A 16,044-nucleotide genomic window follows, 5' to 3' on the forward strand; every position below is an offset into this window, starting at 1 on the left:
AACCCCGAATATACTACCTCAAACAGACCCGGAACCGAGTAGAAACCCAATTTAAACACAATTATGTCTCGACTCAGGCGATCCTACAGCGACGCCGTCCTTCGATGTACGAATGTTATTCCGGGAAGCGGGAGGATGGATAGAGAGTGCGCCATCGGGTCCTTCCGGAGAAGCGCCACTTCGCCGAGAAAGCAGCATAACTGAACGCCTCACACAGACCACATGCCCCCTCTGCTCATGTCGCCTCAGCAATGTTGTCCCCATGTCCTCCGTGCCGCGAGAGCGTTTAAGAGCCGACAAGCGCGGAGTGAGAGAACGTGGGGTTATCGGATCCTCCACTCCTTCGCTCCCCAAAACAAAACGAAAAAAAAAAAAAAAAAATGAAAAAGAAAAAGGGAAAAGAAAAGGAAAAAACCCCGTCTCTCGAAGTTGACTGCCTCATCTGACGTTTGGACTGAACTATCCTGTGTTCCACTTATATTCCTGCTAGACCCCCACCCCCAAATGAAGGCGGGAAGATGAATACAGACAGAGGGTAAGTAGAGAGCGGGGGTTTCAAATCTAGCCACCGGGTTCTCTCCCGCGGCTTGGGAAGGATCCCGTCTTATTGCTAGGTTGGGTGCGTTTGTCACACGCCTCAACTTCTGAGGCTCACTATGCTCCGTCATCTAGACCCGATCCTCCCCACTGATGCACGGGGAACCAGAAGCCAAGACATGGGGAGGACAGGAAAATGCTGGAGGGCGTTACGGTTCCTTCCCGTCTTTCCATTTGAAGGATTCATCTTTGCCTCATCGCACAACCTGTACTACTTCTCGCCTCACCGCCGTCGTGATTTCTCTATCTATAGCATTGCAGGGCAAGGTCGAAGGCAGAAGAGGAGGTTGGTTGGCCAGTTTCCCTCCCTCCAGAAGGATCCTCCCACCGCTCGTCTCAGTTCTGCCCGCCTGCCTCGCCCGTCTTACCTCTTGGCCGCACCGTGTAAGCGAAGCGGGGATCACAAAACGAAACGGAAAACGCTGCAAGAACGCCGGGGCCGATCGCCGCAAGGGAAGAGAGAGAGAGAGGGAGAGAGAGGAGCAACCCTTGTTTGTGTGGCCCGATCGGAATCCAACAAGCCAGTGCCTTACCTTCTCGGTGAAGGGGCCAGAACTTCAAGGCGAGTTCCATGCCATCACCAACTTTGGTTCAAACCAGTCTGGCACTCTATTTGGTACTCGATCACATCAGCCCCACTGTCAGGTGCTTGTAAGGTATCTCCCCGTAGATGTACTTTGGATTACTTTCGTATCCTGGTACTCTATGTAGATGTATGTACATAGGGAGTGTGTTGCCAGAGGCCAAAAGAAAGACACTGCGGGCCGAAGAGGACCAGACCGGACCTTTCTTTTTTTTTTTGATGATACCACAGTGAAGGAGATAATCACCATGAAACAACACCGATCCCTGCTCCCAGACGTCAGGACTCGTCATCTCTAGGAAAGCACTAGCCTTCGCATCATCTAGTAGGCAGGCAAAAGAAAAAACAAAAAAAAAAAAAAAAAAAAAAAAGCAACGCGAATGTATGATACCATCATGTAGTGTAGTAGTGTAAAGTGTATCGTAGTGCAAGAGTAACAGTGAAGCAGCAGCAGCAGCAGCAGCAGCCGCCACATCTACACTTGAACCCAAACCACAGCGGTAGCAACTAATGATTTGTTTACCCGACCACGCCCCGTCCCAAATCAGCAAGACAAAGAGGACAGTGACTGATAGGACAGACAAGAACGACGCGCAATGCCATGCATACTACACAAAGGGGAAACCGACGAATAAAAAAAAAAAAAAGGAAAAAAAAAAGTGGTATCATCATCCATCCCATGAACCAGACCAGCGGCATCAGCGTCAGCGTTGGATCAACCCATCTCACAAGCATCGCACATAGCCATTGTTCAGCCCTTGCTCCATCTCTTGCCTACGCTTCGCCCAGATAAACCCCCTCCGGTGTTTCCAACTCCATCAGGCGGTAAGACTTGTTTGTGACGTGGCTCAGTGCCCTATTCCCAGCAACAGGGAAGTGTGGTTGTGATTTTCCCGCTGGAAGCCCCTCAGCCCGAGCCCAACCATTCGATTCCCCATTTTGTCCAACAGGCCCAGCATCCTCATATAGCGTCTGGATTGTCGATGACCGTCGCATAACCCGTTCCTCCTAAGCACGCCGGCTCATGGCAGCCGTGGCGCCCGCGGCAGCAAGATCTTGTTTCGCGGCCACACTACCCATGCCGCCCATGCCGCTCATGCCGCCGCTCACACTACGAAGCGACGCCCTGGGTAGGCTGCTGTTGCCGATAGAGCCCGACGTGTTGTGATTCCCTGCTGTAGTGGTGCCGGTGCTTGTGCGCTTGACGCCGGTAAGGTGACCTGCGGTGCTGGACGTGGTGTTAACGCCCGATGTTCTACGAGAAGTGGAGTAGGTAACGCCGGGTTTTATGGCGCCAGAGTTGCTGTATCCCGATGCATCGCGAGAGCGGATCGACACGCCTGCTTTCACAGCGGCGGGCGGCTCTGGGAGCGGTCTAGGCGCAGAGCTGAGGCTATTGACTCGTTTGCTGGGGGACGAATCGCGGGCCGCGGCGCGCGGGACGGGGACTGATGTTTTCTGGCCCGTGATGAACTCGTGCCGGATAGCTTCCTCGGGCTTCATGCGTCGGTCGGGGTCCCAGCGGAGGCAGCGGGCGATAAAATCCAAAAAGGCCTCGTCGTCGCATTTGAGGACCTGCTGCAGTGTCTTCGATGAAGGACGTCGGCGCCGGCCCTTTGATGAGACGGTGAGGCGGGGCTTGCCCATGCTGTCAAAGAATAGCTTCTTCCGTGTCGACTTCTCGATCAAGTGCTTCTCGGGTGGTCCAAATACTTCCATGATGCAGGCCAACTGCTCCATTTCGTTCTCGCCCGGGAAGATGGGCACGCCCGTGTAGAGTTCGGCAAGGATGCAGCCAAGCGACCACATGTCGATCGGCATACCATAAGTCATGCCGAGGATAACCTCCGGGGAGCGGTAAAACCTTGACTGGATGTATGTATAGACCTTTTCGTTTTCGAAGCAGCTGGAGCCAAAGTCGATGACCTTGATTTCCGAGTGGAGAGGGTGGCGTAGGAGGATATTTTCCGGCTTCAAGTCGCAATGGATGACCTTGTGCTGCTTCAGCAGATTGAGGGAGCTGAGCATCTGCTTGGTGAATCTGCGGATTAGCTTCAGTGAGAAGCCCCGGAACGCATTCGACTTGATGAATTCGTAGAGGTTCATGTCCAGAAGCTCGGTAGATATGCAGAGATGTCCGCGGAAGTAGAAGCTGTGAGTGAAATTGACCATGCTGAACTTGTTCTTTGGGTCCTGAACACCTTGTTAGTCTGGGACGGAGAGTGGAGGTTTTCTAGGTCGGGGTTTGTACTCACCCATTCGCGGAGCTTTTGTAGGATGTTGACTTCGACAAGAGCTTGCTGATGGAACCGTTTCTTGTTGCGGATGATCTTGACGGCGACCAGAACGCCCGTCTTGTGGTCAATGCAGCGCACCACCTGCCCAAAGCTTCCTTTTCCGAGCACATCGATTATCTCGTACCGGTATGCGAGATGATCCCCGGGCACAATCGTGTAGTCTCCCCGTTCATCGTCGTAGCCATGGTTGGGAGCATCTGACTGTACGTTGCCGACGACCTTGGCCGCATTCTGCGTGCCGCAAAAGTAGACGTCCTTATAGTCCATAATCTCCCCTCGCTCGTAGATGTTGAGCACAGCGATTCGGATGGCCTCCTGGGGGCTGACACGCTCCTTAGCAGTGGCACGCTTCCGGAGCGCGTCCAGTGTCCTGGCGGCCAGTTCGGTATCTTTTCGGCGGGAGCCGAGCTTTTTCATCTCCTCCTCGGCGATTAAGTCGTCCTTGTCGAGGTCCGTGGTCCAAGCGTCGTGATGCCGTAGGGTGATAGTGGACGTCTTAGGCTTCAGAATCTTTTGTACAACGGACGAACTGTACGGAACATGTGCTGCACGTTGCTCGGCAACTGTGTCGAGCGTCGTTTCCTTCACGATCGGGTCCTGGGCAATTTGGGCGTTTAGAATCGAAGTAGAGCTCTTCCGCCTTCTGGGATCCAAATACGTTCCAGTCCCGCCGGATTTCGCGGGCCCCGTAGGGCTCGAGGGTTTATTGTTGCTAATGCTGTTGAGTGTCGCGGAAGCTGGAAGCTTTGGCGGTGGCATTGAATCATGCTTGATGTTGTTCTGCTCACCCCGATCTCCCTGGTGCCGGCCGCCATTCTTAGAGGCACTTCGTTTCCAAGACAAACTCAACTTCCGTCTTAGAGATGTCATTGAAGAAGGGGTCGGGGGCTCTTCAGGACTGGAGTCTGGCGGTGGCGACTTCCCGCCGGCATGTCGGCCAGTAACCGGCTTGGGTGCTCTGGGCCCCGAGGGTTTGCTCGAGTTCGCCTGGGCGTCCGGGGCCGCGTCTAGCGGGACTGTAAAATCTCCCCCAGTCTTTGAGCGCTTCAAAAACGCCGCTTCCACATGTCCTCCCTTGGGCACCGAGGAGCTTAGAAAAGGCGATGGGCCAGACCTCTGGTTTCCCCGTTTTGCGGCTGTGAATGAGTCTGACGAGCTCGTCGGCTCCAGGACTGTTGCTGTTGGGCTCTCTTTTTTGAGCCGATATATTGACGTGCTACTTCTGAGATGCTGAACGTCCGTTCTCTCCTCGGGTCTCGTCCTCGTGAAAAATGAGCCCTTTGATGCTGTCATGGGTGTTGTGGGAGTCTTCGCAAGAAGTCTCGCTGGGGGTGGGGAGACATTTCTGTCTGACAAACCCTGTTCCTGAAGCGCAGCGATTTTAGCGGCCGTGGGCGTGCTCAACGGGCCTAGGGTGATTGGCGGTAGCCTCAACGGTTGCAACATCTTTTTGGACGGCGCTGCGGCGGCCTTCCTTTCCATATCCAGCTTGGAGGTATGGACCGACTTGCGTTGACTTGGCCTCCGTTGAAGCTTGGCGGGTGGCACTTCACTCGAATGCCCCCCTGACACACTCCCGGTTGAGTTGCTATGGATACTGCTGGCGTCAAATTGCAGGTTCGATTTTCTCTTGTCCAAAAAGGCCGCCTCAGCGAGCGAGTCTTTGGGTGATTCATACGCCTTTGGTATTGCCGGGACAGGGGGGACGTCCTCGACATCCTCGTGGCTGACCGAGTTATGCAGGGTCAAGGCCTTCGGCGCGGGCAGCCGGGAGCTAGCGCCCTGCGGGTTACGTTGCTGAATTGACCCAGTCGATGTACGTACTGTTGTGCTGAAGCTGCCGTTCGAGTTCACGGAAAGACCCGAGCTATACGACTTTCTGTTCAGATCAGGCGTCGTCCGCGAGGACGAGGGGGTCGATATCTTGCGCGGCAGCATAGAAGGAGAACGAGACGAGGAGCGGGCATCAGCTGACAACGGCGGCGGGTTCGGCAAACTTTGAGCAGCGCCTGGAGCGTGATGCATCGCAGATAGGCGCTTCATCCGCCTCGTGTCGGTTGGGCTAATGGTTCTCGCGCCGAGGCCGGTAGCATGCGAGGCAAGGAGCACCCCAGGCATCACCGACACGCGCTTCGCCGACCCCGGATTCGAGCCCTTCGCAGTAGCCCTGGGAGACCGGGGCATTGCCATGGATATGTGACTGGAATCGGCAGTTAACGTGCTCGCGTCCGGAGTGAGCAGCGCTTGACTCGCTCTCGGCGGCGGCTGCACGGATTTTGCCTTTGAGTTCCGCGAGCTGGCGAGCGCCCGCGCCATATCCATCATAGGACGAGACCCGCCATCGACGGACGAACGTGTGGCCTCTAGTCCATTCCTATCCGTCAAGGAAACCATGCTTGGCCTTCGCTTCCGAGGCTCATACTCCCCTCCAAGCACGACATCGCCAGTCGATTTCCTAGGCGGTTTGGCCATGTTTGAGTTGGAGACCGGAGGGTAGTGGTTCTGGCGACGCGAGCGCATGGCTGCTGGGGCGGTGGGGGCATTGGGGACCCCGGGGTTAGTGGGCGCCGTCGATGCCGTGCTCGGCTGTCTACTCGACGTGCTCGGTCTTCTCAAAATCGAGCCCGTCCGCGAGCGTGTCACGGGCGGTTGTTGAACGGGAGCATGGTTTCCCGCGCCATGCCGCGTCATATCGGGGCGCTCCACCATGTTGTTATTGTTGTTGTCGGCTGCCACACCGCGATCCGCCAGGATAGCCCCCTGTCCAGTCGGTGACGGGAACTGGGTCAGCTTGAAATCCGTCGACGCTAACTCGAGGCTGCTCTGTAGATCGTCAAAGCTAACCGAGGGCAGAAAGTCGAACGACGTGGTGTCGGCTACGTCGTCGGGCAGACCACTTCTTCCGCCAAAGGAGAAGAGAGAGTGATTGTTGGAGGACGAGGCGCTGAGCATTGGGGCGTCGGTGGTGGGCCGGCGGATGGAGCCGATCTTGGTGGGACTGGCATTCAGCGGTCTCCTGAATTGGAAAATAAAACCAAGGTTAGCCAACTCGTCGCACAGGAGCGGCAGGCAGGGCTCTCGCCCACAGGGAGCAGTGATGGCGGGACTAGGGCCGGGCAATTGGGCGACAACCTGGTGGGTGACTGGTGTTCCCGTCTGGGGCCAGCGGGGACGCGACGCTCGCCGTGCATAGGGTAGGGCGCGCCGCGAAGACGGTCGTAGAGACGGGGGCAGGTCTCAATGAGCAAGAGTCGGTGACCACGGCGATGCGACGGGGAATGGCCCAGGCGGTGGGCTGTCGTCGTCGTCGTCGTCGTCGTCGTCGTCGTCGTGGATTCACAAACTCACCGCGCAGATTCGGACCCCCGAATCACGAAGCGGCGCTGTGTCCAGGCTCAGTCCGGTCAGGGAGCTGAGAGCAGTCGGAAGGCTACCTCATTCCGATATCGCGATGCAGCAATCAAGTGTGTCCAAGACACGGTTCCGGTGGAGAGCGAGAGCGAGAGAAAGAGAGCCGGTGCTGGGCCCTGGATGGCTTGCGCTACTGGTTGTCGGGTCGCCGGCAAGCCGTGGGCGGTGGTGCAGGGACACAAGGCAGGCTTGTTTCGCTGGGCTGGCTCGGTGTTTTGGTGGCAGGCGGGCAGCCCCGGTGGGCGTAGGTGTGGGTCGGTCCAGGGATGCTACAACTCACGGCGGTACGCGACAGGAGGAAGCTCGACAGGTTTTTTTTTTTTTTTTTAACACCCTCTTCACTGGGCAACAGGCCTACCCCAGGCGTTGCCGGCACATACGTTGCGTTCAGGGGACCCAATGCCTTGTGGGGACGAGAAAGGGGGCATCGCCCAATGATTAAAACCTCCGCCGTATCTTCGATTCTTGCTCACAACAAAACACAGCACACCGTCAAATCCCCGGGGGGGGGCCTCCTGGGCTTAGATCGAGGCCGAAAAGTTCCACCTCGAGTTCCTGCCCAGTCGGGTCTCTCTGCATCACGAGATTCCGGGGCGGCGCAGCTAAGATTCTGTACACATTCCCAGGTACCCTCCCGAGCTACTGCACCTCCAGCAGCAGGGAGTTCCATCTTCGGAAGTGCACGCCAACACATCAAGACGGATGACCTGAGAACTAGCACCCGCAGGCCACGCAGCTATGCCATTGTCCTCTGACGCAACTTCGGGCCGGCATTTGGCATGCAATGGCTGTGCCTCCGTCCATTCACAGACGAGCTGGACGGCGAGCTGACGCTCCGGCGCCCGCTGTTTCCCAGGCACCTCGTCAGAGGGGCGTCCCTGTTTCCAACGCGAATTGACCACAAGCAGCACAGCGCTCTCCACGCTCCTCCCCATTGCTGGATCTGGAAACCATCGCTGGCATCGGTGCCCCTGGTGGCGGAAGCAAATCAGAACCGCCAGGTGCCTTGATCCGAATCGCGCGGTGTCCAATCCACATTGGGTCAAGTCGCCAATGTTATTGTTTGCTTAAGTGGCCCTATTAAGGCGGGCTTGGTTTGGAGATCCGCCTCGGCAACCCGCCCTTTGAGACTATGCGGAAACGATCCGAGTCGGTACGAAATCATGGATATCTTAAATCTGAGACGCCCCGTTGGGATTTTCTTGAACTAATAACGGGTTCATTCCAAATTACCGCGTCAGCCGTGCGAGGCAGTCGTCGCGGTAATCAAAACCCACAGGTGATCGTAGTCGCCTTTCCACTTCAGGCGGTCCGTCGCGCATTGATGGTCGACGGACAGGACAGTCGCATACCAATTTCCCGAGCCTGTCGTGACCTCCGATCTCTCATGTCGGGAGCCGTGGGAGCGTGGGAGCAGTCGATTACAGACTCCTTTCCGTTGCAGGACTGGCAATTTCCAGGACATCTTAGCAGACCACCATGATGATTAACGGCCGAGTGCGGGAAAGTTTTACCCCTTGCTAATGTACTGTGCCACCGAGCACATCGATGAGATCCTAACAAGCTAGTGAATCACACGTCTTTTGGAGAACTGCTTTTAATTACAGAAAAGACCTGCCCAAAAGAGTAGTCGAAATCATCCTCGGACTAAGGCGAGTCCCTAACGATAATATCTTGGAAACCATAGGTGCCGCCTAATCATTGGATACGTATAGTAGTGCCTCAGGTGCCCTGCTTTTATCGAAGCGGTGATAGTTATTGAACAGTACAAAGCAGCTAAGTGTCAAGGCCAGATTCTGGACCGCGGGGCACACGGCCCAGCCACTGCATGGAGCAGGAAGGTCGCTGCAAGGTCCCGTGGTGATGGTAGAGTAGGGTGGGGTGGCCATGTTCCCAAAACTTGGAATCCAGCGATCTGGAACGAAACATTGTTTGCATGGCGCTGGCGTATCCAAACTAGCACATGCTCCCCGTACATACCCTTTGCACATCTCTCTTACCTTAATATCTACCCAACCTCACGGCTAGAGAGTCTTTCCGGTCCGTAGGAAACATCTCACAAGGATGCCGTGCTCCTACCTTACGACGCCTAACAACTGCATAACCTGGAACGAGACGAATGACGGAATGAGAAAGTTGAAGACTTGAGAGGGAAGGGAAAGCAGAAATAGGCAAGGGCGGAATGCGCGAAATGGAAACGAGAAAAGAGAAGACAAGAAACCGAATAAAAAGAAAGAGGAAGAGGAAGTGAAAAGGGAAAAGGACGGGAAGGATAAGATCAAAGGGAGAGCGGAATTATATGAAACTTTTGGGCATGATGACCATTCATGGAAGGGTTGCTTGGGAGGCCCTGAGTGGCGCTGTCTCGCCCCACCTCCTTTCACATGTGAGGCTGGCTGTTGCTGCAACCTGCTGTCGTCACCCAACATATCCTCGACATCCCACCCGTGGCTTTTTAACGTTAGACTCCGGATAACAAAGTGCAATTACGCAGGCCACGCGGGCCCCGGGATAGGATCAGCATCTTTCGCACCGGGAACATCATCAGCATCTCGCTGCGGATAACCACGACCACACGGCCAGATCGGCCAGATCGGGCCGGTGGTACCCGGAGTGAGCCAGGGATGCTCACGCGCCCTGCCGCGGCACAGAATCACCACTACATCAGACCCTCTGCGTTGCCAGCACGCTGCAATGGACGAGTTTACGTCTGATATCCTTGACGCCATCGACGAGGGGACGCTCCCGGAAGCCGATGACCGCGACGATGGCGCCCAACAGGATCTTGGCACCGATTCGGCCAAGAAGGCCAGGCGGTTACGCAATGGCATCTTCCGTGCCGCCAGCCTTCAAGATAAACTTCTAGAAAAGTAAAAATCTTGACCTTCCTGGCACTGCTGAAGTCCACGGGTGCTGAGACTCCCTCGCAGGCTCCTCTCCCAAGTAATACCAGCCGATGATGGCCATGGCCAGGTGCCAGACCTCACGGCCGACGACATGCCCACCTACACCGAGCGGCCTGGCTTCTCCGTGGCCCTCATGTCCAACAATTTCAGGAGATTCAACGCCCGCATCGGCGTCGTCTTCAAGTTCCAGGCCCGTGTGTTCCGTCTGCTGTCATGGCGACGGCCAACCCACACGCTCTCATTCCTAGCCGTCTACACCTTTGTCTGCCTCGATCCCTACCTCCTCCTCGCCCTGCCGCTCGCCATCGCCCTCTTCGGGATTCTGGTACCCTCCTTCATCGCACGGCATCCGGCTCCATCCTCGGACTCTGACCGCGTCCGCAACCTGGGCTACTCCCCGCGGGGCCCACCCCTCGCCCCAGCCCGGACCGTCAAGCCGGCCAAGGAGCTCTCGCGTGACTTCTTCCGCAACATGGGCGACCTGCAAAACGTCATGGAAGACTTTAGCGTCGCCCACGACAAGGTCGTCACTCTAGTCCTCCCCAAAACTAACTTCTCGGACGAGGCGCTCTCCTCGGCCCTCTTCGCCCTCCTCTTTGCCGCCTGCGTCGTCATGATGATCGCAGGGCATCTCCTCCCGCTGCGCTTCCTCGTGCTCGTCGGCGGCTGGGCAGCCATCTGGTCCGGCCATCCCACCGTCGCGCGCTGGATCAACCAGGCCAAGCGCCAGTACACGGAAGAGAAGACCGACGAGCCCGACCCCACGAACAACGGCATCAGCATCAGCATCAGCAGCAACAACAACAACAACAACAACGGCAACAGCAGCAGCAACAACCACCCCAACCACCAGCAACAGCAGCAACAACAACAGCAACAACAAACCCAGAAGCCGAAAAGACAGCTCTGGGACCCCACAGCCGCCTTCGACGCCTGGGTCCGGTCCGACATCCTCCTCGACGACGCCCCAGAAACCCGCGAAGTCGAAATCTTTGAGCTGCAGCGCCTGGGCACGACGTCGGGCGAGTGGGAGGCGTGGCTGTTTAGCCCGTCGCCGTACGACCCGCTCTCGGCGCCGCGCCTGGCCGGCGAGCGGCCGCGCGGCACCCGCTTCTTCGAGGACGTGCTGCCCCCGGACGGGTGGGAGTGGTCCGAGAAGAAGTGGGCGCTGGACCTCTGGAGCCGCGAGTGGGTCGAGGAGCGCATCATCACGGGCGTCGAGGTCGAGACGGAAGGGGAGAGGTGGGTGTATGACATGTGGAATGCCGGTGGGGATGGCAATGGGAATGGAAACGGAAATGGAAATGAAACCGGGGATGGGGGTTCGGTTTCGCCGGTAAGGAGTGGTACTACTAGTAGCGGTAGGACGCTTGCGCCGGGAGTGAGTTGGGAGGAGGGAGAGGAAGGCATGGGGAGGCGGGGGGAGTGGAGGCGGAGGAGGTGGGTGAGGATGGTGAAGAGGAAGAAGGTTGGCTCGTCGTCGGCGTCGTGAAAGGGGAGGAACGTTCCAATGGTTCCTTTTTACGGGTAAGGGATTTCCGAGCGTTGATAGCGATGACGATGATACGACTTGGTCATGTTGCGCATGTCTTGGAGGTTTTATTGCCATGTTAGATATGACACGGGCCGGTGCGTTGTACTGTTGAGGCCGTGGGTATCCGGCGTCGGTACCCGACTGGAACCTCGTCCCAGAATCGGGATCAACACTGTACCATGCAGTGTCGCAAAATCACGCCGAGCAAAGTCCTTAATCAAAGCCGCAGTGTAAAAATCCAGTGAGCACATATTGAATATCGATGTTGTGGCACACATCCAGTCAATTTGTCGCCTCCCTCACAATATCTGGCTTCCTAGCAGGATGGTATCACCGACCTAACAACCAGCATCCAAAAAAAACCAAGACACCGGGACCGAATCCACGAGAAACGCCAAGCTAACAGACCAGATCGCCGACATTCCTAAAACTGGTGAGCTCAGGCGGGGGCGCACTCAATCCTTGATCACCATCCGATCCAATATCTTGTGAACGCCCTGCGCCTTGCCCCGCCCGTCATCTATCTCATCAGCCATCTTCCGCGCCCGCTCAATCAGTACGGCCAGCACGCGGCGCGTGTACTCGAAGCTCCCCGTGCTCTCCATGTAGGCGACGGCGTAGCGCTTCACCTCCTCGTCGCTCGTCTTCTGCTTGAGGATGTTGAGCAGCTGCATGTTGGCCGGGTTGGAGCGGATGCTGTGGATGACGGGGAAGCTGAACTTGCCCTCGGTCAGGTCCTCGCACATGCCCTTGTTGGCCGTGTACTGCTTGCTGAAGAGGTTCTGGTAGTCGTCGGCGATCTGGAAGATGAGCCCAATGATGTTGACGAGCGGCACGCAGTCCACCAGGCTGCGCGACTCGGCCTGCATGAGCTTGATGCCCAGCCGGAACAGGCCCCCCGTTTTGTTGCTCACCATCTCCAGGTAGTCGTCCTCGGTCGGGCACGTCAACGTGTCCCGCCAGAAGAGATCCATGCCCTGTCCGCGGTGGAGGTTGAGGAGCTCCTCGGCGAAGATGCTGATGGCTTTCTGGTTCTTGAGCTTCTGGAGCTCTTGCAGCGCGCAAAAGTAGATGTAGTTGGAGCTGTTTATGGTTTGCGGGATACCAAATATCGAGTGGGCGACGGGCAAGCCACGGCGGAGCTGGCTGTTGTCTTCCACGTCGTCCACCAGCAGCGAGGCCGTGTGGAGCATGCTGACCACCTTGGTGATGACCTCGAGGCTCTCTGTGGGCACTTCCAGCCAGGCGTCAAACGCCTTGACCAACGCCGACCGGAAGTCCTTGCCCGGGTGCCCGTTAAGGTAGTCGAATGGCCCCGTGAGCACTTTATCCTTATCTTCCGACCATGCTCGTCTCGTGTTGAGGAAAAAGTCTTCGGTCGCGTAGCGGTTCGGGTCAGGCGGGGGCTGCGAGTGGAACGCCATGCTCGTCGACGGAAACGACGTGTTCGCTGCGCCGACAGAGTTGACTGAGGCTTTGCGGCTTCGGTGGCGGGTGTAGCCCGGAGCCGGTTGGCTGTTGCTGGCGATGGAGGCAGACCCGGAAGGCCAGTCGCTCTCTGGAACGCTCCGGAGAGGTGCTTTGGGGGGGATTAGGGGGGCTGCTGCGGTTGAGTTGGTCGATGAGGTGCGCGGCGGGATTGCGGTTGGCAAGGAGGTGTTGTGGTACAAGATGGGACCGGCAGCGGAGGAAGACGGAGGAGCGGCCATGGCAGCCTGTTGTTTTTGGGACGGTCGTCTGAAATGTAGCATCCGGGCGAGGTATCGAAGGAGGCGGCCACTCAATTCTGCAAGCGTTCTCGCTACCTATCTAAAGCAAGGCAGACTCACCGGCACCACCACGGGGTTTTCGAGTCCGAAGCTGGCGCAGGTGACGACATGCGATCTATCTCGAGGCTCCAGCTAAGTGTGCTTCTAACCAACGGCAATTAGCTCCTCCCATGTGCAACAAACGGCCATGCAGCCGCAGTCCTCCCGGCAGCGCAGTGGCCCATGCCGAACATTAAGGTATGAAGATTTGCGTTCCCCAACAGATAGTCTCGGTGGGAGCCTTCGGGCCCTCCGGCCTGGGCGAGACTTCGATGTTGGCGGCGGGGCGATGGCGGGGAGGCAACAGGGCCAGGGGCGGGGCCAGAACACAACAGCTCGCACTCGCGTCATCTCGAGAGGCACGAGGTCTGAAATGATTCGGCACATAAATGGGTCAGGAAATCATTTACTTACCCCATACACGTGCTCTTAACCGCTAGCAAGGTTTGCGTCAAAAGGGGGTTGTCTCGGACACGGCTTTGTTCGGTTCTAAATTGCCACAGCAGCAGTGCTGAGAGAGGTCGCCAGCTCGCCAAGCAGCTTTTCAAAGAGATAGTCGATATCATATATGGGCGATGGAGGGAGCTGAGAACTGCCAATTGTTTGCTGCCCGCTGCCTCAAACGCCTGGGCCACTCATGAAACATATGTACTGGTGTCCTATTGACGCATGAGCGCTTTGACGACATCCCTACCTACCACATAGAGTCTCTGCATCAAACGGAGCGCAAGGGCTGCCCATGTGGACAACAGAGATCCTTGGCGATTCGACACGCCCAATATACATCTTGTCGCTGCCGTTTAGCTCCTGACGCTCCAGAAATGGTGGAGCAGCCTCGTCTAAGCTGAAGCGCTCGGTCGTTTGTTAGGTTGCGGAACGGCCTGAACAAGCTGCGGCCGAAGCAACCAGATGAAGCAAGCCTGAGAGAATTTCCAAGAAGACACAGTCTTCTGGCCACTCATGAAGCCACCCCATTCCGGCCATCGATAGAGTTCTCGTGTGGAATGGTTTCAGAGTCGTACACATTCCTCTTTCGTGCATCACTGGTTCCGACTCCCGAACGGTGTGTTTGCATTTGTTTGCAGCTCCCGCCTGGAACAGGAAAGCTCCTGCGCCGGGGAAATTCTCCACTGCTTGAAGTGGGGAGGACGTACGGCCCCGCTTTACCCGATTCGGGAGCCCTGCAGAACTCGGGGGCTTTGCGGCTCCTTATCGTTATCGGTCCATCTTATCGCACAAGGGTCCTGATCCTGCAACGCCTGGTTGCCGTGGCATCGCCCCAGTTTGCGCACCCGGGAACCCGCCAATCTGGATGGAGCCACGAGCTCGAAAAGGTTCATCTGAAGTTCTGGGTGCTCAGGGCCAGTTTTGTTCTCCCGGCGATTCAATTTCATTCATCAGTGATACCCGTCCTGCCTCAATTGGTTCTGCCCTTGCCCGGTATTTGGTTATAATTGTTTTCCGCGGCCTGTCTTCAGCAGGCATTTCCCGTCTTGCCGTCTCTCTCTAACTCCCCACCAAAACAATATCGGCGCCCGTCGACTCTGCGCGCAAATCCCCCTGCCTCGTCAGCAGCGCTCTATCCGCGAGTCGCTTGGCAACTAGCGCGCTTCCTCTCGGTTGATGTTCTGGGAACGTCACACGTTGAACACCGCCGAAGTGGATCATATACAACGACCCCAACGTACCTTATCCGAGCAGTGTCGCTGTAGACCTGCGGCGCTTCATCACGATCGCGCGACAGCCATTGATCACATCGCATTGTTCCAGCACAGCGCTCTCTACCCGCAAGTCCCCGCTCACAATGGAATCCCTACTATCCCTCGCATTCGACAACTTGTCGTCCTTTGACGGCGGCAAAATCAGAAAGGGACTGAAGCAAGTCGAAGGCCTTCTCGCGCAGATCTGCCTGTCCGGCCCGAACAGCCCGAGGAAACAGAGCGTGACGGACCTAGGAAGAGAACGGGATCCGCAATCACCGGCGCGCAAGGTGCTGGCCGACCTATCAGGCGATCCGGCCTTCCGCGAGTTCTTCAAGCTGCAGGAGGGCTTCGAGTGGAACATTGCGCAGCGCCTGCTTACGACGCTCGACTGGCTGGTCGTGCGCGGCGGCGACGGCCAGTACGATCTGCTGATCGTCAACGCGCTCGACCTAATCCAGGGCGTGCTACTGCTCCACCCGCCGAGCAAGGCGCTCTTTTCGCGGAGCGTGCACATGAATGTAAGCCAGCTGCCCCTCAACCCCCGAAGTTTCGCGTTTCCTCGCCTCGCCTTAACATTTCTAACCCATCCACCCCTCCGGCAGCTTCTCCTCGACCTCCTCGAACCAATCAACTGCCCCGCCATCCAATCCGCCACCATCATCACTCTCGTCGTCGCCCTCCTCGACGTACCCCAAAATGTGCGCGTGTTTGAGCAGCTCGACGGCCTGCTCACCATCACCTCCCTCTTCAAGTCCCGCGAGACGGGCCGCGAGGTCAAGTTCCGCCTGACCGAGTTTCTGTACTTCTACCTCACCCCCGAGACGCCCTCGACCCCCCGCGCCGAGAACCGCTTGAGCGGCGCCGCGCCCGGGCTGCTGCAGCGCAGTCCCACCAAGCTGGCCAAGGTGTTTGGGGGAGGTGGGGGCGGCGGGAAAGCAGAGGGGAGGGAGAGGGCCGCGAGCGAAGGCCAAACGACGCTCTCGGTTGACGAGAAAAAACAGTTTGTGGACCGCTACTTGCCGGGCGTGGTGGATGAGTTGCTGAAGGATTTGGATACGTATAAGCCGTTCGGAGGGGTATTGAGTTGATGGGCCATCCGATGAGGGGTCGGTTTTCACCAGAACCGTTTCAGCGGTTAGTCTACCTGTGGTAGGCATGGGGGGGGGGGGGGGGGTTGGCTACGCCTTTCATTGTCTTTTTTTTTT

The 16,044-nt window shown here is 57.2% G+C and overlaps 4 protein-coding genes across 4 annotated transcripts; 2 read left to right on the forward strand and 2 right to left on the reverse strand.

Moving 5' to 3' along the window:
- Positions 1-2,188: 2,188 nt before the first annotated feature.
- On the reverse strand, positions 2,189-6,668 carry POM1 (serine/threonine protein kinase, CMGC, dual-specificity; the record flags this gene model as incomplete). The annotated part of the gene is made up of 3 exons (XM_071059508.1): positions 2,189-3,373; positions 3,436-6,493; positions 6,610-6,668. The coding sequence occupies 3 exons, from the start codon at positions 6,666-6,668 to the stop codon at positions 2,189-2,191; spliced, it is 4,302 nt and encodes a 1,433-aa protein (XP_070915609.1).
- Positions 6,669-9,582: 2,914 nt separating this feature from the next.
- Positions 9,583-11,286, forward strand: PEX29 (Peroxisome size and maintenance regulator; the record flags this gene model as incomplete). Its single annotated transcript, XM_071059509.1, has 2 exons — positions 9,583-9,758; positions 9,819-11,286. 2 exons carry the CDS (start codon positions 9,583-9,585, stop codon positions 11,284-11,286), a joined length of 1,644 nt encoding a protein of 547 aa, XP_070915610.1.
- Positions 11,287-11,783: 497 nt separating this feature from the next.
- On the reverse strand, positions 11,784-13,037 carry BTS1_2 (geranylgeranyl pyrophosphate synthetase; the record flags this gene model as incomplete). The annotated part of the gene is made up of 1 exon (XM_071059510.1): positions 11,784-13,037. One exon carries the CDS (start codon positions 13,035-13,037, stop codon positions 11,784-11,786), a length of 1,254 nt encoding a protein of 417 aa, XP_070915611.1.
- A 1,903-nt stretch (positions 13,038-14,940) lies between these two features.
- Positions 14,941-15,927, forward strand: MFIFM68171_04091 (uncharacterized protein; the record flags this gene model as incomplete). Its single annotated transcript, XM_071059511.1, has 2 exons — positions 14,941-15,357; positions 15,442-15,927. The coding sequence occupies 2 exons, from the start codon at positions 14,941-14,943 to the stop codon at positions 15,925-15,927; spliced, it is 903 nt and encodes a 300-aa protein (XP_070915612.1).
- Positions 15,928-16,044: the final 117 nt, after the last annotated feature.

Source organism: Madurella fahalii (genome assembly GCF_045866475.1).
Source record: "Madurella fahalii IFM 68171 DNA, scaffold_2, whole genome shotgun sequence".
Taxonomy (NCBI): Eukaryota; Fungi; Ascomycota; class Sordariomycetes; order Sordariales; genus Madurella; species Madurella fahalii.